The 23358-nt window shown below is 43.4% G+C and overlaps 1 protein-coding gene across 1 annotated transcript in view; it reads left to right on the top strand.

Annotated features, from left to right (window-relative positions):
* The window catches only part of LOC119979768 (zinc finger protein Pegasus-like), a 54467-nt gene extending 32891 nt beyond the window's left edge, over positions 1-21576 (top strand). Inside the window, 4 exon segments of the mRNA XM_038822400.1 lie at positions 3680-3767; positions 3769-3844; positions 13303-13482; positions 15068-21576. Of these exon segments, the coding sequence (XP_038678328.1) occupies positions 3711-3767; positions 3769-3844; positions 13303-13482; positions 15068-15996 (1242 nt within the window). The 5' untranslated portion in view covers positions 3680-3710 and the 3' untranslated portion in view covers positions 15997-21576.
* The last annotated feature ends 1782 nt before the right edge of the window (positions 21577-23358 follow it).

The following is a 23358-nucleotide window of genomic DNA, read 5'->3' as shown; positions in this document are numbered from 1 at the left end:
CAGCACTAAAGATTTCAAACAGTTTAGCTCAGCCTGTAAACAGTTGCCAGAGAGATAGATGGAGTTGGTGGCTTGCTAACGGAGTTTGTAACGGGGACCAAAGGCAATAGCTTCAGTTTTCTCAATATTTAGTTGTAAACTTTCGTTCATCCAGTACGAGACGTGTTATGCAAACTGTCTGATAATTTGAAGGCAGTGGAAAGATTAAGAGAGGTGTTGGTGAGGTAGAGCTTGGAAACCGATACCGAGTTTTTGGATGCTGTCGCTGAGGGGCAACAGGTAGATGAGAATTATGAAGGGGTCGAGTATAGATCCTAGTTTGAGGGGGGGGGGGGGGGGGGGGGGGGGGGGGGGGCTGGAATACCAGAGGTAATGGTGTAGGAATGGGAAGAGAAGCCATTGCACGTGATTCTTTGGCTACACTTCAATAGATAAGAATGGAACCAAGCAAATGCAGTCCTAACCAATTGGATGACAGTGGTGAGATGTTGGAAGAGGATGGAACCAAGCAAATGCAGTCCCAACCAATTGGATGACAGTGGTGAGACAGTTGGAAGAGGATGGTGTCAATGGCTATGGAGATGTTGAGAGGGATGAAGAGTTGCTGCACAAGTTATAGATTTGTGACTTTGACAAGAGCCGTGACAACAGTCCAGAAGCTTGTCTTCCGTCTGTCACACTTGGCTCCAGCACAAAAATAAAACCACCACAAAAGAAACATTCCAAATCAAATTTATAAATTTTAAAAAGTAAATAATCCTACTTTTGTATTTACTGGTGCCTACTTCCATGTGTCTTTGACTGTCCTCGTGCTCCTATGCAGTGCTATCCCATTAGCCGCAGCATGGCTAGTGGAAAACTGCTGACTTTCACTGGAGGAAGTGCCCTTGGAGGATGACTTTAGCAGCTTTGGCCCTGGTTGCAGGCATTCAGCATGGGTGGCAGCAGTCTGGGCACTACGAAGATCACTGGTAGAATGGCAGGTGTGGGAGGAAAAATGCTGTTTTCTATGCAAGATCTACATGTTCATGCTCTGGAGTTGTTGCACCTCCCCTGGGACGGCGCTTCAGAAATCTTAAGAATTTATTGTACACTACAGGAATGATGTGATTGCACTAGAAAGGGTACAGAGGAGATTCTCCTGAATTTTACCTGGGCTGGAACGTTTCAGCTATTAAGAGAGGCTGGCTATGCTGGAGCTGTCAAATTGAAACTGAGATGCAGAAAGAGTGTTTTTCTTTGCTTTAATTTAAGGTGTCCTATAATAACAAATGACTTGAATTTGAAAATGTGGGCAAACAAAAAAGCTCAAATGATCCTTCACCTGTGTATTTTGTTAGTACTTTAAAAATTAAGCCTTCTAATTAGTTATAGCTGTGAGAGGCAGATAGACCCATGTCCAGTGACTAAACTCAAAACACATTTACAGAAACCTTTGAGAAACTTACAAACTAGTGCCACTAATCCTGCAATTCTTCACTTCTCCCAATGTCTTCACCCCCTAGGTCACTACTGACAAATCCTGAGAATCCACCACTGAGTTAGTCCCTAGCTATTATTTCCCTAAATTCTACCAAACCTTGTGTTTCATCTTAACAATGGTAGATCATAGGACACTAGAGTTCCCCAAATCTCTACCACCCTCTTGCAACTGTTTCAAAATTTTCCCCACAGGTAGGGTAGAGGCCATCACACTTTTTCAGAGAGCAGTATATAATTGTCTGAGTTAGATGGAGATAGTGTATAGTGATTTGAACAAAAAATAGGAAATGAGATCAATTTTGGATTGCTTTTACAAAAGGCCAAATGGCCTCCACCTTACTGTAAACCTCATGATTCTGAACCCGAACCCAATCCTTACTCTCTGGCACTACAAAAATATCAGGTACTTACCTCTTAATCAACTGGTTCTGCTTTGTATCCTCATCTTTAAACTGGATAATGGATTAAAATAAAATATATATAGGGGAAGAAGTTAAGCCATTTATTTATGTTTTTTACAGAACTGTAAATCGGTCCCCAGAACACTGATAATTGTAAATACCAAGCAGTGAAAAAGACTGAATACGTCATCTCAAATCAGTGTTTCTGCTGCGATATCCACATGATGTAGCACCCGTAACTACCAAGAATGTTACAGGGTTCTGCTAACATTGCTAATCTGTGAACTACAGTGCATTATAGTGTACTACAGATCTCATTTGATATTGCTTATAGTGCCATGGTTAACATTTTAAAAAAATTGTAGAGTTCATGTAGCTTTCATAATGAGGTGTAATATTCCATACCTGTTGGGCAACATCGATGATATATGTAGAACAGCACATGTGAGGTCCCATGAGGGGTCTTGGTGCCAATCATTTTTTACATATGTGATATTTGCATATAGGTTACTTTACAATGCTACTGATAACAATGTTAGCATGATAAACATACCCACCTTTATGTTGTGGTTTGCATCTAACATTTTTGGAACCTGGTACTATGAAGGAATATAAGTTTTATACAGCGTTAGCACTGCTACTTCACAGATCGAAGGGACCCGGGTTCAATTTCGGCCTTGGGTGACTGTCTGTGTGGAGTTTTCACTTCCCCTTGTCTGTGTGGGTTTCCTCCGGGTGCTCCGGTTTCCTCCCACAGTCCAAAGATGTGCAGGTTAGGTGGATTGGCCGTGATAAATTGTCCCTTAGTGTTCAAAAGGTTAGGTGGGGTTACGGAGATAGGGTGAAGGTGTGGGATTAAGTAGGGTTCTTTTTCCAAGAATCAGTGCAAAACCGATAGGCCAAATGGCCTCCTTCTGCAATGTAAATTCTATTTTTAAAAATCTATGAATCAAGTTGCCATAGAATATTGTTGCTGCTTTTCAGTTGGGAGTTAATTCTCCAGGATAAAGCATCAAGCCTTAGTGCTCTCTAAGACACCAAAACCTCTGGGACAGCTGTTCCTCTTTGGTGCTTCATTCAAAAAAGCAATGCAAAATGATTGCTGTCAGGCCTGCTATCTTGGATCAGGTTGTATACTATCATAAATGTAGTCTACAGAGGAACTGGGAGTTGGCATTGCAGAACCATTTGGCAAAAAATTATTTTAGGATGCAGTTCCCTAAATTGTGCGATATTATATTATGTAATATTACGTTTTATTACAGAGCATTTAAAATTCCTCGTCTTTCAGTCAAAGCAACTGTGTTGATCTGCCTTGATGGGATTACATTTAACCGCCAAATTTGAAATATAGATGGATGCCAAATAGGTATATTTTTATGCTGATTGCTGCAACAATACGGTGGCCCAGTGGTTAGCACTTCTGCCTATGAGCCCCAGGGACCCGGGTTCAATTCTGGATTCAGCTGACTGTGTAGAGTTTGCACTTTTTCTCCGTGAATGCATGGGTTCTCTTCCAGGATCTCCGGTTTCCTCCCTCAGTCCAAAGATGTGTGGGTTAGTTGGATAGGCTATGCTAAATTGCCCCTTGGTGTCAAAAATGTTAGGTTGGGTTCCAGGGATAGGGTGGAATGGTGAGCTTAAGTAGGGTGTTCTTTCCAGTGGCCGGTGCAGGCTCGATGGGCCGAATGGCATCCTTCTGCACTGTAAATTCTATGATTCTATCTAAATTTTAGTCAATCTGTTGTTCTTCATGATGTGCACCTCATCTGGTAATATTTTCTTTTTATTTCAAGGAAATAAGCAATTTCTTGAAACACTAAGAATATGGATGAGAAGAGAGCTACTTCCGTGGACTTTGTCAAGGATTTCCAGGAGTATCTCAACTCAACAAACCCAGCATGTGAACATGATATCTGGATCTGTTGGTGGAGAGAAGGAGCCCTTGTCTCTACAGACTGGTAAGACTATGTTCAGTCACACTGTGCACAAATATAAAAGTTCCGTTTTGCAAATCATAAGCACTAGCTTGTCACTTGAGGCTTACTCATGTGCAATACAGTAGTCCCCCTTATTTTTTTTTATAACTGTTTTTATTCAGTTTCGTATTTTATATTGAACAAATTACAAATTGTTAGGAGAGAGAAAAAAAAAACAAACAAAAACAAACACGCAAAAATTAACATACATATTTACAGGTAGCATCTTCGTAGTAGTAACGCGCCCCCCCCCCCCCCCCCCCTCAACATGTTTATTTAGCTTGGTTTTGGGCCTTAGCTAGCCATCGAACCCCCGTACGAACCTGTAGCCCCCCCCCTCCTGCTACCTTCCCCCGACTATTCTTCCTCTTGTACATTGGCCACAAATAGGTCCCGGAACAGTTGCATGAATGGCTCCCACGTTCTGTGGAAGCCGTCGTCCGACCCTCGGATGGCAAATTTGATTTCTCCATTTGGAGAGATTCCGAGAGGTCGGACAGCCAGTCCGCAGCTCTGGGCGGTGCTGCTGACCGCCAGCCAAACAGGATTCTACGGCGGGCGATCAGGGAGGCAAAGGCAAGGGCATCCGCCCTCCTCCCCAGGAATAGATCTGGCTGTTCTGAAACCCCGAAGACCGCCACTATCGGGCATGGCTCCACCCTCACTCCCACCACTTTGGACATTACCTCGAAGAAGGCTGTCCAGTACTCCACGAGTCTGGGGCAGGACCAGAACATGTGGGCGTGGTTGGCCGGGCCTCTTGGCACCGTTCACATCTGTCTTCCACCTCCGGGAAGAACCTACTCATACGGGTTCTTGTTAAGTGGGCTCTATGTACCACTTTTAGTTGCGTCAGGCTGAGCCTTGCGCACGTGGAGGTTGGAGTTGAACCCTATGCAGTGCTTCGCTCCAGAGTCCCCACCCGATCTTCCATCCCCAGGTCGTCCTCCCATTTCCTCCTTGTTGCGTCCAGTACGGTGTCGTCCCTATCTACCAGTCGGTCATACATGTCACTACAGTTCCCTTTCTCTAGGATACTTGCGTCCAGTAGGTCTTCCAGTAGTGTCTGTCCGTGGCGGTTGTGGGTACGTCCTTGTCTCCTTTCGTAGGAAGTTTTTGAGCTGCAGGTACCGTAGCTCGTTCCCCCCAGCTAGCTGAAATTTCTCTGTCAGTTCGTCCAGTGTTGCGATCCTGTCGTCCGTGTATAGGTCCCTGACTGTCAGTGTCCCCCCGTCCTGCCTCCACCTTTTGAAGGTGGCGTCGGTCAGTGCTGGTTTGAACCTATGGTTGTTGCAGATGGAAGCCCTGTTCGACATTTTGGTCAGGCCAAGTTGCTGCCGCAGTTGGTTCCAGGATTGGAGGGTGGCTGTCACCACTGGGCTGCTGGAGTGTTTTTTGGGTGGGGATGGGAGTGCTGCCGTGGCGAGGGCCCGGAGGGAGGTTCCATGCAGGAGGCCTCCTCCGCACGCACCCACTCAGCTTCTGGCTCCTGGATCCATCCCCTTACTCGCTCGGCTGTTGCTGCCCAGTGGTAGAATTGTAGATTCGGGAGGGCTAACCCTCCCCTGGTTTTTGTTTTTGTAAGACCTTCTTTGGGATCCTAGCATTTTTACCCCCCCATACGAACGCCATGATGAGTTTGTCCAGCGCTTTGAAAAAGGCCTTGGGGATGTAGATCGGAATGGATCTAAACAGGAAGAGGAACCTGGGCAGTACTTTCATTTTGATCGTCTGAACTCTCCCCGCGAGGGAGAGCGGGAGTGTGTTCCATCTTTGCAGGTCCTTTTTAACTTCCTCCGTCAGGCTGGTGAGGTTCCATTTGTGGATCCCTTTCCAGTCATGGGCTATTTGGATCCCCAGGTAGCGGAATTTATGTCGGGCTTGTTTGAACGGCAGCCCCTTTAGTGCTGCCCCCCCCCCCCCCCTTGCGGGTGTAATGGGAAGATCTCACTTTTGCTCATGTTGAGTTTGTAGCCCGAGAAGGCTCCAAACTCTTTCAGGAGCGCGATGATTCCGTCCATGCTGCTTTGTGGGTCCGAGATATAGAGGAGCAGATCATCCGCATAGAGTGAGACTCTGTGCTCTCTACCTCCCCTTCGGATCCCCCTCCAATTTTTTGCTGCCCTGAGCGCGATTGCTAGCGGTTCGATTGCTAGTGCGAACAGCAGCGGGGACGCGGGCATCCTTGTCTGGTGCCCCTGTGCAGCTGGAAGTATTGGGAGTTGGTATTGTTGGTCTGTACACTCGCCATGGGAGCGTTGTACAGGAGCTTTACCCAAGCTGTGAACCCTGTTCCAAGCCCGAACCGCTCCAGTACCTCTATGAGGTATATCCATTCGACTCTGTCGAAGGCCTTTTCTCTGCGTCCAGGGAGACGATCAACCTCTTGTGTTCTCTCCCCGGAGGGGGTCATTATCACGTTCAGCAGGCGCCTGATGTTTCGCGTCAGCTGTCTACCTTTGACAAAGCCCGTCTGGTCCTCTGTGACCACCTCAGGTACACAGTCTTCTAGCCTTTTGGCTAGGATTTTGGCCAGTATTTTGGCGTCTGCATTCAGCAGAGATATGGGTCTGTATGACCCACATTCCGTTGGTCTTTGTCTTTCTTAGGTATCAGCGAGATTGAGGTAGTCCCCCCTTTATAACGCGGGTGTTGGAGTCCAAGACAGCACCCGCGTTGTAACCGAGCCGCGGATATCCATGATGGGGTTTTAAATTTATTTAAAAATCTATGCTAGCGCTTCCCATTGTGAGTCTACGGGGGGACGGGGGAAGAGGTCAGACCCCCGTAGACTCACAATGGGAAGCGCTAGCATAGATTTTTAAATAATTTAAAACCCCCATCGTGGATCCAATTAAAATTTCAGCGGCCGGCTCACTTTGATCCGGAGAAGGAAGCTGCTCTCACTGAAATTCAGCCGGCCGCTGAAATTGACACTGCCCACTGCTCTCTCCCCTCCAATCCAAAGTTTTAATGTTTCTGATTGGAGGGAGAGAGCAGCCGGCAGTGTCAATTTCTTTTTTTTTCCTCCGGCTCTCCCCCTCTCCCCCCACATCCTCCAACTAGACCCCTCTTCCCCCCACACCCTCCGACTCGCCCCCTCTTCCCCCCCCCCCCCCCCAAACACCCTCCGGCTCGCCCCCTCTCCCCCCACACCCTCCGACTCGCCCCCTCTCCCCCCCAACACCCTCCGGCTCGCCCCCAACACCCTCCGTCTCGCCCCCAACACCCTCCGGCTCGCCCCCTCTCCCCCACATCCTCCGGCTCGCTCCCTCTCCCCCACACCCTCCTGCTCTCCCCCACAGCGTCCAGCTCGCCCCTTGTCCCCCCACACCCTCCGGCTCGCCCCCTCCCCACACCCTCCGGCTCGCCCCCCCCCCCCTCCCCCGTCCCCCAACACCCGCAGGGCCCCCCTCTCTCCCCCAACACCCGCAGGGCCCCCCTCTCTCCCCCAACACCCGCAGGGCCCTCCTCTCTCCCCCAACACCCCCAGGGGGGTCTCCCCCCACACCCGCCCACCTCCTCTCCCCCCCCCCCCCCCCCAACACCCGCCCCCCTCCTCTCCCCCCCCCCCCCAACACCCGCAGGGCCCTCCTCTCTCCCCCAACATCCGCAGGTCCACCCTCTCTGCCGCACACCCCCAGGGGGGTCTCCCCCACACCCGCCCTCCTCCTCTCCCCCCCCCAGCACCCGCCCCCTCCTCTCCCCCCCCCCAACACCCGCCCCCCCTCCTCTCCCCCCCCCAACACCCGCCCCCTCCTCTCCCCCCCCCAACACCCCGCCCCCCCTCTTCTCCCCCCCCAACACCCGCCCCCCTCTTCTCCCCCCCCAACACCCCCCCCCCCTCTTCTCCCCCCCAACACCCGTCCCCCCCAACACCCGCCCCCCCCTCTTCCCCCCAACACCCCCCCTCTTCTCCCCCCCAACACCCGCTCCCCCCCAACCCCGCCCCCCCTCTTCTCCCCCCAACACCCCGCCCCCCCTCTTCTCCCCCCCAACACCCACCCCCCCTCTTCTCCCCCCAACACCCACCCCCCTCTTCTTCCCCCCCCCAACACCCGCCCCCCCTCTTCTCCCCCCCAATACCCGCCCCCCCTCTTCTTCCTCCCCCCCAACCACCCGCCCCCCCTCTTCTCCCCCCCCAACACCCGCCCCCCTCTTCTCCCCCCCCTCTTCTCCCCCCCCCCAACACCCGCCCCTCCCCTTCTCCCCCCCCAACACCCGCCCCTCCTCTTCTCCTCCCCCCCCCCCAACACCCACCCCCCCTAACACCCGCCCCCCCCTCTTCTCCCCCCCCTCGGCAGTGTCAATTTCAGCGGCCGGCTGATTGTTTCACTGAGAGAGCAGCTTCCCTCTCCGGATCAAAGTGAGCCGGCCGCTGAAATTGACACTGCCGGCTGCTCTCTCCCTCCAATCAGAAACATTAAAACTTAAAAGTTGGATTGGAGGGAGCGAGCAGCCGGCAGTGTCAATTTCAGCGGCCGGCTCACGGCCGCTGAAATTGACACAACTGACAGTTGGGGTCCATCAGCCCCCCCGCGGTATATCGCGAACCGCGGTATTGCGGAGCGCGGTACAACGGGGACTACTGTAGTTACTTGTCCTTGAATCTTTCTAGTTCACTCGCCCATGAGATAGTACTATGTGCTGTTCTCCAATTCGAATCAATGGAAATTGGGGATTGATGCTGTGCCTGACCATTATCCATTTTTTAAAGCTAATGCACTTCACCTGCCAGATCCTGGCCATGTGATTCTACTTTATTGTGTTTTCTTTAGCTTCTTACAATTGTTTTTCTAATTAATTGAAGAAATCCCAGAGGACAAACTTCAAAAGCTTTATTTAGCTACAGTTCATGTTATGTACTGATTACACACCTATGTTTTGTGTCTTCCTCATGCTAATAGTTCAGCTTTCAACAAAAACAACTCGAGGTGAGTTTTGAAGTCAAATAATTATACCCGCTCTGTGCTATTGACAGAAAAGGTAATTGTTCTGATTTCCTAACCTGTCAGAAGCAGGCAGTCTTTTTGTTCTAATCCGTTTTCAAAGTAGAGAAATCTTCTTTGAGAAAAACATGGAAAGAGAAAAATGGTTTGAAGGTGAAGCAAATCCGAACCTCTGGCATCTAAGCAACTGCTCTGGGATGCAGTGGAAGGCAAGGTCAATTGTAAGGGGGACGAATAACTAAGTGTTATGGATAAGTTGAATGAAAATGGAATAAGTGAGGGATAGGCAACATAAGGTGTGGAAAGGTAAAGGGCTAGGGAGCGCATTGGATGTGAGAAGGTGAGCATGATTGATTGTGAGGCAATGGGAAAAAGAGACCGGTTGGGAAGGGAAGTGCTAAGAGCTTCATTTTCCCTGTAATTCTTATTTAAAGGCTTCTGGTGACTTCCTACCCCGCTACTCCACTTCCTACCACCGGGCAGCACGGTAGCATTGTGGATAGCACAAATGCTTCACAGCTCCAGGGTCCCAGGTTCGATTCCAGCTTGGGTCACTGTCTGTTCGGAGTCTGCACATCCTCCCCGTGTGTGCGTGGGTTTCCTCCGGGTGCTCCGGTTTCCTCCCACAGTCCAAAGATGTGCGGGTTAGGTGGATTGGCCATGATAAATTGCCCTTAGTGTCCAAAATTGCCCTTAGTGTTGGGTGGGGTTACTGGGTTATGGGGATACGGTGGCGGTGTTGATCTTGGGTAGGGTGCTCTTTCCAAGAGCCGGTGCAGACTCGATGGGCCGAATGGCCTCCTTTCTGCACTGTAAATTCTATGTAAAATTCTATGAAAGGAACAAAGAAAGTCAGTGAGAAACAGAAAGAGTTGAAGTAAAAGGAATAACAAGCCAAAGAAGGGAGACCTTTGAAAAGGTGCCGTATGGGAGATTGTTAAATAAGTTAAAAGCCCATGGTGTTAAGGGTAAGATCCTGGCATGGATAGAGGATTGGCTGACTGGCAGAAGGCAGAGAGTGGGGATAAAGGGGTCTTTTTCAGGATGCCAGCCGGTGACTAGTGATGTGCCTCCGGAGTCTGCTGTGACCACTACTTTTCACAATATACATAATGATCTGGAAGATGGAACTGAAGGCACTGTTGCTAAGTTTGTAGATGCTGCAAAGATCTGTAAAGGAACAGGTAGTATTTAGAAAGCAAGGAGGCTGCAGAAGAATTTGGATAGGCTCGGAGAGTGGGCAATGAAGTGGCAGATGAAATATAATGTGGAAAAGTGCGAGGTTATGCATTTTGGAAGGAGGAATTTAGGCATAGACTATTTTCTAAATGGGGAAATACTTAAAACATATCGCCCATGTATAAAATTTCCCATATATCTTGCATATAAGTAGAATCTCTCTTCCACCTGTATGTTTTCTTTTCACTGCTGGCTGCCTCTTGGTTCATAAGACATAGGAGCAGAATTAGGCCACTCGGCCCATCACGTCTGCTCTGCCATTCAATCATGGCTGATATTTTTCTCATCCCCATTCTCCTGCCTTCCCCACATAACCCCTGGTCCTCTTATTAATCAAGAACCTATCTATCTCTGTCTTAAAGATACTCAAGTGATTTGGCCTCCACAGCCTTCTGCGGCAAAAGTTCCATAGATTCACCACCCTCAAGCTGAACAAATTCCTCCTCATATCTGTTTTAAAGAATCGTCCCTTTAGTCTGAGATTGTGTCCTCTGGTTCTAGTTTTTCCTACAAGTAGAAACATCCTCTCCACGTTCACTGTATCCTGGCCTCGCAGTATCCTGTAAGTTTCAATAAGATCCCCCTCATCCTTCTAAACTCCAACGAATACAGACCCAGAGTCCTCAATCGCACCTCATATGACAAGTTGTTCATTACAGGGATCATTCTTGTAAACCTTCTCTGGACTCTTTCCAAGGCCAGCACACCCTTCTTCAGATACGGGGCCCAAAACTGCTCACAATACTCCAAATGGGGTCTGACCAGAGTCTTATAGAGCCTCAGAAGTACATCCCTGCTCTTGTATTGTAGCCCTCTCGACATGGATGCTAACATTGCATTTGCCTTCCGAATTGCCGACTGAACCTGCGCGTTAATCTTCAGAAAATCTTGAACAAGGACTCCCAAGTCCCTTTGTGCTTCTGATTTCCTAAGCATTTCCCCATTTAGAAAATAGTTCATATCTCCATTCCTCCTTCCAAAGCGCATAACCTCACACTTTTCCACATTGTATTCCATCTGCCATTTCTTTGTCCACCCTCCTAGCCTGTCCAAGTCCTTCTGCAGTCCCCCTGCTTCCTCAATACTACCTGTCCCTCTACAGATCATTGTATCATCTACAAACTTAGCGACAGTGCCTTCAGTTCCTTCTTCCAGATCATTAATGTATGTTGTGAAAAGTTGTGGTCCCAACACCGACCCCTGAGGCACATCACTAGTCACTGGCTGACATCCTGAAAAAGACCCCTTTATCCCCACTCTTTGCCAGTCAGCCAATCCACTATCTATGCCAGGATCTTGCCCTTAACACCATGGGCTCTTAACTTATTTAACAGTCTCCTGTGCGGCATCTTGTCAAAGGCCTTCTGGAAATCAAAATGAATCACGTCCACTGGTTCTCCTTTACCCAACTTCCTTGTTACTTCCTCAAAGAACTCTTAACAAATTTGGCAGACATGACCTCCCCTTGACGAAGCCATGCTGACTCAGTCCTATTTTATCATGCACTTGTCATGGGAATGTCACTTTTAAGAAATGTTTGTCTTCTCAAGTGGCTGCAGTGATGTCATTGTGTGGGTGGAGCTGGGCTGTGGCTCTGCTTTTTACTTTCGTTTTGAGCTGGAAGCTGTTTTTGTCTCTGAGTTTTACTTTTGGTTTTCAGTTGGGGAGCTGCATCCAAACCAAGAAGGTGTATTTTGGTCTCTCTCTCTCTGCATGCTAAATGTCTCCAGATCACTTGATAATTTCAAAGTAATACCTGTTTCTGTAAGGAATGCAAACCTACTGTTTTTGTAGGAAAAAAGGATGTTTGGCTTATGGATGTTGTCAGGAGAGTTACTAAGGGTTAGCTATAGGGTACTGTATCTTTGAAGGGTATCAGTGTTGATAGTTGATCAGATGTTTACTCTGTGTTTATAAAATGTTAACTGGATTCATAGAATAAACATTGTTTTGTTTAAAAATACTTAAGATCTCTATTGCATCACACCTGGAAAGTGGGCCCTTGTGCTCCTCAAAACCAAAATCTATTAAAAGTTGTAGGTCAGGTGAAATCTATGATAAACTTTGGTGTTCTCTAAACCCTGGCCCATAACACACTTCTAAGTACTCTGCAATCTCATCTTTAATAATCGACTCTAAAACCTTACCAGTCTAGCCGACGTATATATAACCATCTTCTGCCTCACTCCCTTCTTAAACAGCGGTGTTACATTAACTACTTTCCAGTCCTCTGGGAACCTTCCTGCTTCCTGTGATTCCTGAAAGATCACCATCAGTGCCTCCACAATCACCTCTGCTATCTCTTTTAGAAGCCTGGGGTGTAGTCTGTCCGGTCCAGGGGATTTATCCACCTTCGAACTTTTCAGTTTCCCCAGAACCTTCTCCTTAATGATGGCAACTACACTCACCACTGTCTCCTGATTCTCCTGGAGCTCTGGCATCCCACTGGTGTCTTCCACTGTGACGATTGATGCAAAGTAACTATCCAGTTTCTCTGCCATTTCTTTGTTTCCTATTATTACTTCTCCAGCCACATTTTCCAGTGGTCCAATGTCTATTTTTGCCTCTCTCTTAGCTTTTATATATTGAAAAAACTCTTCCTACCTTCTTTTATATTACTAGCTCGCTTTCGCACACATTCATTTTCTCTCCCGTTATTGCTTTTTTAGTTGTCCTCTGCTCACTTTTAAAGGCTTCCCTATCCTCTGGCTTCTCACTCATCCTCGCACCTTGTATGCTTTTTCTTTTGCTTTTATGCTGTCTTTGACTTCCCTCGTCAGCCATGGATGCCTTGTCTTTCCTCCTCTTTGGGATGAATTTCTGTTGTGCCTCCCGAATAACCCCAAAAAACTCCTGACATTGCTGTTCCACTGTCTTCCCTGCGAGGCCCCTCTTCCAATCAACTCTGGCTAGCTCCTCCATCATGACTTTCTAGTTACCCTTATTTAATTGTAATACTGTTACATCTGATTCCGGCTTCTCTCAAACTGCAGGGTAAATTCTATCATATTCTGGTCACTGCTCCCTAAGGGTTCCTTCACCTTAAGTTCCCTAATCAACTCTGCCTCATTACACATCACCAAATCCAGAATTGCCTGTTCCCTATATACTTAGAAATGCTATCATTCAAATGTTAGTGATACCTGCTTTGTAAATATGTTTTTATTCTCTTACAGGGATTGCCTTCTATTTCAAATTGCTGAGAGTTCTATTTTTAAATCTTTTATCACTTTCTGGGATTTATTACTACAGGATCAGAAATTGATCAGAATGGAATGCATCATGCTTCAGTTGAAGTTTCATTGGATGATGGCTCTGGGCTCATGTCTGATGGGCTGGAAAGGACTTACGATGGAAAACTGAAGTGCCGATACTGCAACTATGCTAGCAAAGGGACTGCACGGCTGATGGAGCACATCAGAATGCACACAGGTAATGACTATTCAATGTTGACTTCTAAATTACCCAAAATAGAAGTAATTATCAGAAGTGCTTTTGTTTCTGTTCAAACTACCTAAAGGAGCAGTACTGTACAATAAAGTGAAAACATGACAATCTAACTAACATGCTCAGCAATGTTGAACTTAAATTTCGGAATGTCAATTGGAAATGAATTAATCAACCTTTGGACTTATTTTGAAAGTGCGGTAGGTCAGAAATGTTAGGTTGTATGATGCAAGGAGAGCTCTGTTCATGATGCAAATGAAGAAAATTTATGACAACACAAATTCTGAATGAGGCAAAATTGGACCTTCAATAGCAATCATGCAGCTTGATTTCAAGGTTGAGGTATTCATTATAACAGGAGTGTGACATATTCCTTAACATAAGTAGACTTAAATGGAGTCTCACCATCAGTGCCCCTTAATACAGTTAACTTGTATTTTATTCTACATTGGTATTGGTTTTTGAGGTTAAAAGTTGAGTTTTGAAAACCTCATCATTGGAATTAGTTCAATATCATTTATTGTTTGGCATTTTAAGAAAATTAGATTGACATCAACAGATACTTTGATTAAGTCAGATTAGATCAGTGTCCCTTCTGCTGTTTTTATGGTGTCTCCAGTTTCTCCACACTGATAGGTATGCTCAGTGACTTCTTGCAGGGGCTTCTCCAGATACTCATTCTCCCTATTTAAACACCCAATTTTTTCACAAAAAAAGAAACAAAAGGATGTCAAATTTGATCACAATTCTTTGTAACAGTTTGATTTTCTTTAAAAGGAGTACCGATGGTGAGTCTCCCTGTTTAAAGTGAAAGGGCCAGGACTAAAGAAAAAGCAGGTAAGGATTAAAGTATTATAAATAACATCTGGTCAAGACAACTATAGCATAGTACAGTACTGCTCCTCTAAGTAAGGTGTATAATAGTGTAAAACCAGCATAAAGCAGCTACAGTTTTTGATTGTAGTCACATTTGAGAAGTTATTTTTATAAGTAGAGAATGGCAGCAACATAATATACATTGGGCTGTGACGTGGAAATCAGGAAATGTTATCACCTCGTTTCAAAATCATCTTAAAGATATATATTATTTTCTGTTGATTTTTAAGTAAAAACATATTTCTTCCTCGACATTTTAAATGAGATTTTCTTCTAAATAAGATGGTGGATAACCATCTTAGTTGAGTAGCTGAGTAGTTGAGATCATTTTGTTTAGTCACCTTTCATACTTCATCAGTTAGCTAAAATACCTGCTCTTAATGGGATTGGGTGGTGCATGAATCAAATTGACACGCATCCTTCCGCTACATGGGAGGAGTTTCATCACTTCGTAACTGACCTGCATCAGAAAAAAATCCATAAATCTGAACTGTCACACCATGAGGAAAGAAAAACAAAACTAATCCAGTCTTGTTACATGGCTATCACGCTGCCTGTCAGTTGACAACCAGATGAGATTGTTGGCCATGATCTCGGAGTTCCACCGCTCTTTAGCACAAGGTGCTTAGAGGAGGAAAAATGCAAAAAGGGAGAGAAAATGGCAAGGTTTGCTGATCTATTCTTTCTGATACAGGTGAGAAGCCCCACAGATGTCACCTGTGCCCGTTTGCTTCAGCGTATGAGCGGCACCTCGAAGCACATATGCGCTCACACACAGGTGAAAAACCATACAAATGTGAGCTTTGCTCCTTCTGCTGCAGTGATCGAAGTAATTTGTCCCATCACCGTAGACGTAGGCACAAACTTCTTCCCTTGAAAGGTGCTAGAACGTGCCTGACCAATAAGAAAATGTTGGGTGTTTTACAGAAAAAAACTAGCAACTCATTGAGTTATGGGACAAGACTTCTGATTAATCTAAATCCTACTTCCATGGTGGTACAGAAGCCAGATTACCTCAATGACTTTTCTCATTTGTCAGCTAACTCCTATGAGGGTTTGCAAAAAGTACAGTCTGGTGGGATCTCGAGGGACACTCAAGATATTATGGTGGATAATCCATTAAACCAGCTTTCTACCTTAGCAGGCCAATTGTCCAGCCTTCCACCTGAAAACCAAGCTCCGGCATCTCCTGAGGTGGTAACCTGCAGGGATGAAAAACCATATGTGATCTCACAGTCTACAGCACCAGTCGTTTCCACGGTAGCTTCCAGTGTGGCCCAAAGTTCATCCCCTATCAGTCCAGATGCATGTCCCACGCACAATCAGCAGAACTTCAGTCCTGTGGCAGGCCCCAGTAGTGAGCACAGTGCTCACACAAGTACACCCAGCGTGACGAACAGCCAGCCTAGCACTCCTGCTCCTGCACTTCAGGTCCAGGATCCCCAGCTTCTGCACCATTGCCAACACTGTGACATGTATTTTGCGGACAATATCCTTTATACTATTCACATGGGCTGCCATGGTTATAAGAACCCATTCCAATGTAACATATGTGGATGTAAATGTGGAGACAAATATGACTTTGCTTGTCATTTTGCTCGGGGTCAACATAAGCAGAATTAACAATACATCACTTAAATAAGTGCTGGTATTCAATTTCAATACATATTAGACTAATGTTGGTTCATATTGAGATTATTAAATATGTATTAAGAGGGAATGATTTACTTGCCTCACCATTTTTTTCCTTTTGTGAACGCTTTAAAATACTTTTCTTCACAGTCTTCTGAGTAGGTATGAATTAGACTCAGGCACTTCAAAGTATATTGGTGCAGCACCATTTGATACATCTCCTGTACTAGAATTTTGGTAATAGCATTACCTCTGCAAAGATTGCAGTGATCTTAGAGTGGAATATGTTTTGGTTATATCACTGTGTCAAGTGCTGATCTTGTTTAGTATCCAACTGTCATTATTGAGAGAGAAAAATTGTATGCACAGATAACTGAAGATATGTAAACTCCAATTACTTTGCCCCAGGTATATTCTTTATTAATAGTCTACAGTAAATTGAAATAGCAGTTAATTAAATGAGTAAGTTCTATTATTTTATTACATTTTTTGCGACTGAATTTTTCTTTCTGCATTGAAAATATTGGGATTAATGGCAGCGCAGTGGTTAGCACTGCTGCCTCACGGCACCAAGGACCTGGGTCCGATCCCAGCCCCGGCTCACTGTCCGTGTCGAGTTTGCGCATTCTCCCCGTGCCTATGTGGGTCTCACCCCCACAACCCAAAGATGTGCAGGGTAGGTGGATTGGCCACGCTAATTTGCCCCTTAATTGGGAAAAAAAAGAATTGGATACTTTAAATTTTAGACAAATTCTGAGATTGAATTAAGTTGCCCTTTTAACGGCACATTCAAAGGTTTTGTGCTTTAACATGGACAGCAACAACTGAAAAAAGTAAATTTTTAGTCAAATGCAAGATAAAATAGTCCCTTAATTCTAGTAAGCATTCACATCTTCACTGCAAAATTCAAAGCAAATTTCTACAGATGTCAGTATGCTAATTCTGAGGACAGGAGAAACATTTGTACATCAGTGTCAAAAATCCATAACTTGATGCTACAAAAATGTAAAGTGCTTTCGTAGAGTTTTGAAATTCCAAAATTGCAGTACTTGCGGAAGGTAGTCGCACCGTCTATGTCTTCATTTTGCACGTGGGTAGTGCCAGTGGATGATCTGACAACACCAAACACCATCCTTGTTGTGGCATATGTTAGGACAATCCTCACCTTTTTACTTTAATGCAGAGACATGGACTCAACAGAATTGTCCGATAATCTTTATATATGAAAACAATATAAACCCAACACGTGCAATACAAATTAAATAGATACCTTGATGCATACAAATCACACATTCATGTGAACTACACCCTTTGATTACTTATGACAAGACGATAGAGCTTCAGCAGTTTACTAGTGCGTTGCACTTTTAAAAAAAAAACTTCCAGTATATAAGGTTCGTGCATAAACACTAACCTTACATGTAACACAGTTATATAGACAAATTCCCCTCACAATCTGTTTATTGCTCTTTATGTATTTCTCTCAATCTGGCATTTGCTGCTACCTGAATTATGGTCATCTACACAGACCTGTTACCATTTAATTCTCTTTCCACCATTCTATTCTCAGCTTTTTACTTGCAACGCAAAAGTCCTTTGTTAATTATTAGTTTACTTTTCTTGTAATTCCTAATGCCTGAATCTTTTACATTGTTGGAAGCTGGATCTTCATCGAGGCTCTAACACTTGTCCACCATTATGTCAACAAAAGAGTTACAGAAACCCTGGGAAAGTAGCATAAATATAATTGTTTTCTGGGGCTTCTGCAACTCTTAGGTTAAAATTAAGGCAGACAAGCTGGATAACCATCATTAAATTTAACGCCTTAAACATTTTAATAGATTTTACAGGTATAATTTTTGTTTGGAATATATTTTGAAAATGTTCCTCTTCACTGGGCAGTGTAGCTGTTACATTTAGTGATTTTTATTGCAAACAAGTAGTTCAAATCTACAGAATTTAAAGAAGCAATTAGATTGCTTTGAATATCGTACTTCAAGCAAAATATATATTTTGAACTTAGTGACCTTAATATATAACCTACAAACATTATTTCCTGTTCTTTACAGATAGGTTTTAGAATACACAAAGCACTTTTTAAAAAAAGTATTGCTGGAGTGGAACTGGCTGTAGATCCACAGTTCTCCCTCTTGGTTCATTTCCATAGTATAAATAATTTGCTCCAGTAACTGACAGCATTGTAAATCCACAAAAATATGCTAATCAGCTGATGGGTTAAGATCAGCTTCTGGGGTAAAAATAAATGCAGGGAATTTCACATTTGTATTCCCGAAGTTTGTGGCTACTCTTGTTCGGAGACCAAAATTCAGATATAGCAGAAATGATCTCTTTGCATGAAGGTTGGTGCAAAGTGAATGATCAACGTTTGCAGAAGTGAGGGAATGAAAAAAGTAACACACACTAGATACTCTATTTACAAAAAAAAAGTCTCTATTGTAGCTCAACCGGTCAAAAATATATTTTTTAATGTCTCTCCTCCACAGGTCACACTTATTGGCAATAGTATAGCGTTGATTATAAATTCTTTTTTGACTCTGAGTACGCTTGCCACCAAAGCAAATACAATTTACACACCTTTTGTGCCTTCAAGGCTGAAATTGATCAAATTTACAAAGCTTTTTATTTTAAATTACTTGATTTTAAATCCAATTGGTTAGTACTTAGCACAAAATATCCATGTCTAGTTGTTTGGCAAAACAACAGCACTGTATTTCTCTCATGTCACTTTGGAAATGTAGATTATGTCAATCTGAGGTGAGTTTGCCCCCTTGTCTGCTTTATTCTCCTTTATTGATTCCAAATTGATATTGACAACGAGTTATAGTGGTCATTGGGGAGGGAAAGGGATTTACATTCATCATTGAATTAATTATGATCTGCATTACTGGCTTGTGCTACAAAATCTCAATTAGCATAAACTGTAACCTAAATTTTGAAGACTAATAACCAGAGGTGCCTAGGAAATATATCTGCAAAAGTGTTTCATTTTTGAGAATTCCAGGATATAAATTTTCAGAAGATAATCTATCAAGCATCTTTTAAAATTGTTATATTATATACATTAAACAATAAATTAATATTTTATTTTTTAGTATGGAGTTTAGATGATGGAATATTGGATTTTTAAAAAAAGCAGTGATACTGACTTCACAAGGTAATTGTGAATGTGCATCACTTTTCCTTCGTTTACAATCTCACCCCTGAGTCTGACCCACACTAAGAGTTGACTGCATTATTTATGTGATATTTCAGTTCTGAGTGAGTGTTTTATTGTAGGAGATGCAATCCTTTAAAAAATGATCTTGTCTGCTTCACTCAACTTCTCGGACGTGCCCCAGTGGTCAATTTAAGTTTCTTGCTAATTTTAATATTGGTTTGGAACTCCTCAGCTCTGAGCATGCATACAAAATATAAAACAAGCATGGAATCTTGGAAAGCCTTGTTCTGCTAGCTGTTAAACTCTGCCCTCAGCTATGGACGTTTTTCCACCAAAAAATATTAATTTCAATTGACGTATTTGTGCCTATCTAGGTTACTGCAATTCAAATTGTTGTAGTTTTATACTTGTACATGGAAGAGCTTTGAGACACATGAGGCAATGTAAGTGGAAGTCCTTTTTTTTAAGCTGCTGAGTGCCAAGGCTAAAAATAACAAACCATTTTCAAGCTTCTTTATTAACCATACAAACTTGTTAAAATTATATTGCATAGCAACTCGGGACGACTCCGATATCTAATGGGGCCAATTTATGTTAATTCTGTTTTGACTTGCACAGCTGTTACAGATAACATTTTAAAACCCAAATGCAATTCTATTCTGTTTGAAAATTCAGTTCTTCCCTTTTGTTTCTGCAGCAGGAGGACAGGAAATTTAAGGCATCTCATTTTAGTTAATTTAATCTATTGCTAAAACTATTAATCATTTTTAGGAAAGGTTTCAAGGATGCGCTTGCCCTCTAGTACCTTACCCCAGTTGTCATAATTCCAGACTTTATGGCCTAGACAGCTGAATGGGTCCGGTGGACAAAGAAATTGAGGATGCACAAAAGGCTAGAAATTGAGTAATACTAAACTGTCAGAGGGTTACAATACATGAAAAGGTTATAAAGAAAGAAGGGAGACGGCAACAGTGAGATTTGAACGCAAGGATGCAAATTTTAATTTAATTGCTGCTTGGATGGAGAGTGAACACAGGGCTGGTGGGTCAGCAGGACTTCATGTGATTCAGGCTATGGGCTAGTAGAGCTTTCGTACTGCTGAATTTTATGGAGGATTTAACTGAGCAAAGATCTTTAAAGAAACATCCTTGCTCTGTTTTCCAATTATTTATATTTATACACTTTGTGTTAGGACAATCACATTGTTAACAAAGCCACTAATATTCAGTTTTTACGCAAAAATGAGCTATTGTAAACATACACCAACGAAGCCCTGGAAGATCTAATAATCTTAGCTATTAAAAATGAATTTTGTTTATTCGGTCATTATAGAAATGGGTCTAATTAAATGGACAGAATTACATGTGATCTCCAAAACAGCTGTAAAATCCTGGAATGCCATGTGATGACATTTTAATTATTCAGTCACATAGAACAGCTAGGAAATTAACTTTGATAGATGTGGTATTTTGTATTTTTGAATATGGCTACCTATAAAATCAGTTCAACCAGATCTTTACTGCAGTAACTTTTCTCCGATTCCTCAAAATTATCCTCTAGTATTTCTGACCAAATGGAGTCCAGTATCCTCCAGTGAGTCTGACCAAACTGAGTCCAGTATTCCATCATTGATTTGTTGTATGTGATTATATACGTAAATGTCTATTAATGCGATGACAGACACCACTGAGATAGCACTTTATTAACTAGAGCATTAAGGAATTTGATGGAAGAAGTGCAGGTTGAGCTGTTGGCTTGATTATTCCAAGCCTTTGTGTTTAATAATGCATTGTTGAATTAAGTTTTATAAACCCAGATTTAATTTGGTTCATTTTGTACACTGTACAATGGAAGTTTTGTTACATGTTTTTAATTAAAATAAAGTCATTTTTTGTTCGCATTGTTTGTCTTTCTAGCAATGCTGTTTGTATATATGTACACATTAACGTGCATATATATTCAATACAGAATTAAATTTAGGTACTGTAAAAATGTGAATAAACTGTTAATGTGATTGTTAAATAGTCATTTAATTTAAACTATTGCTAAAATTTGTACAAGTGCTTGATAGAAAAAACTAAGTGTTTAAACTAGCCACAGTGTTTGTTCTTCAATAAAAATGTATATTATAAAAGTTAAGTTCCTTAATATTTAATGTGAGATTATCTAACCTCAGTGCCCCTAAAAGTGGCAGTTGCAAAATGCACTGTGCAGTGATATGAGCAGTTTAAACATTATTCCTGTTTTTGAGTTAGATCGTGCAAAATAAAACAAGGCTGGCAAATTCAGTTTTTGAGTTGCATTTTACATAATACCTTCTTGTATTGCTTTAATTAGTATAAAGTGTAACTGAAGGTATGTTGCTTTGTATAATAAAGTAAAAGTTTACATTTTCTAAAAGAAACCTGTTTTTTTTTTCCCCACATGAATATACAAATGCTTTTCGTATATCATGGCAGATCAAATGGAAAAACCTTCCTTGGAACACATTTTAATAAACTGCTCCCACAAGCGAAAAGTATGGCCACTTTTTTATATGTATATATATATATAAAAATGTGTGTGTATGGCTGCATATATTTTATTTATTTATTTATTTATATATATATATATATATATATATATATATATATATAATATATATATATATATATATATGAATATATATAAATGAATATGGGAAAGAAGCTTGGATACAAAAAAACATGTTAAGTAGGAGCTTGAGTAAACCATATGGGCCCTCAGGCCTGATCCACTATTCAATGACTGATCTGCCTTAACTCCAATTTCCCACCCAGTCCCTACATTGATTCCCTGAGGCCAAGAAATGAGTGTCATGGTAGCACAGTGGTTAGCACCATTGCTTCACAGTGCCAGGGACTGGGTTCAATTCCCGGTTTGGATCACTGTCAGTGCGGTGTCTGCATGTTCTCCCCATGTCTGCATGGGTTTCCTTCGGGTGCTCTGGTTGCCTCCCATAAGCCCTGAAAGACTTGCTTGTTAGGTGAATTGGACATTCTGAATTCTCCCTCAGTGTATCCGAACAAGTGCCGGAGTATGGCAGCTAGGGGATTTTCACAGTAACTTCATTGCAGTGTTAATGTAAGCCTACTTGTGACACTAAGATCGGCCTATTTCAGCCTTGAACATACAAAACAATGGAGCATCCGCAACTGAGGTCGGCAATTTCACAGATATCTCCTTAGAGTGGAAAAGCCTGCACATCTCAGCCCAAGATGATTGATCCTTATCTTGAGACTGTGTCCCCATGTTCTAGATTCCTTAGCCAGTGGAAACATCCTCTATATCCTAAGAAGCCCCTCAGTATTTTGGGCTGGATTCTCCATGTCCCCAAGCCGGGGTCACACCAGAAAACCTGGCATGAAATGGCCACAAATTTCTAGTCCTGCAGGGGGCTAGCAGGGACCTGATGTAGATCTAGCAGCTTTTGTTGCAGATACGGGCCCCGCACTTCCGGGTCGGAGGCCGCGCATGCGCACGGCGGCAGCCTCCTGGGGCTGGGCCTCATAGGCGGCCAGGAAATGTTTGTGCAGGCGGACAGGGTCAGGAGAGAGGCTGATCGGGTGGTTTATTTTTTGGGTTTGGGTCCAGCTCCACGGTCCGAGTTCGCCATGGAGCACGGCTGCAACCGGGTCCGCAGCCACCACGCAAGTATCCCAATGGCTGGACCATTTTAGATCCGCGCAGCGGTTTTGCCATCAGGGTGCGGAGAATCCAGCCCCTTATGTTTCAATGAGATCACCTCTCATTATTCTAAATTCCAGACAGTGTAGACCTCATTTACATAGCCTCTCTCCAGAGGCCAATCGCATCCCAGGAACCAATCTAGTGACCCTTCACTGTACTATCTCCAATGAAAGTATATTCTTCCTATTGGTATGGAGATCAAATTATGATTTTACCAAAATCCTATACAATTGTAGCGAGTTCCTTATTCTTATACTCCAATTCCCATTTGCCTTCAGAGTACCCTGCTGTACCTGCATTATAACTTTTTTCCTTGTACGTGCATACCCAAGTCTGAACATTTAGAAGTTTCACACCTTTTAGCATATTCTGCTTTTCTATTATATGACCAAAGTGAATAGCCTCATATTATACTTCACTATCATCTTGTCGCTGATACTTAACCCACAATTCTTAGCTGTCTTTGT

This window comes from Scyliorhinus canicula, chromosome 16 (genome assembly GCF_902713615.1).
Source record: "Scyliorhinus canicula chromosome 16, sScyCan1.1, whole genome shotgun sequence".
In the NCBI taxonomy this organism is placed as follows: domain Eukaryota; kingdom Metazoa; phylum Chordata; class Chondrichthyes; order Carcharhiniformes; family Scyliorhinidae; genus Scyliorhinus; species Scyliorhinus canicula.
Note: the sequence above shows the minus strand (reverse complement) of the source record. Positions and strands in the feature narration are given on the sequence as shown.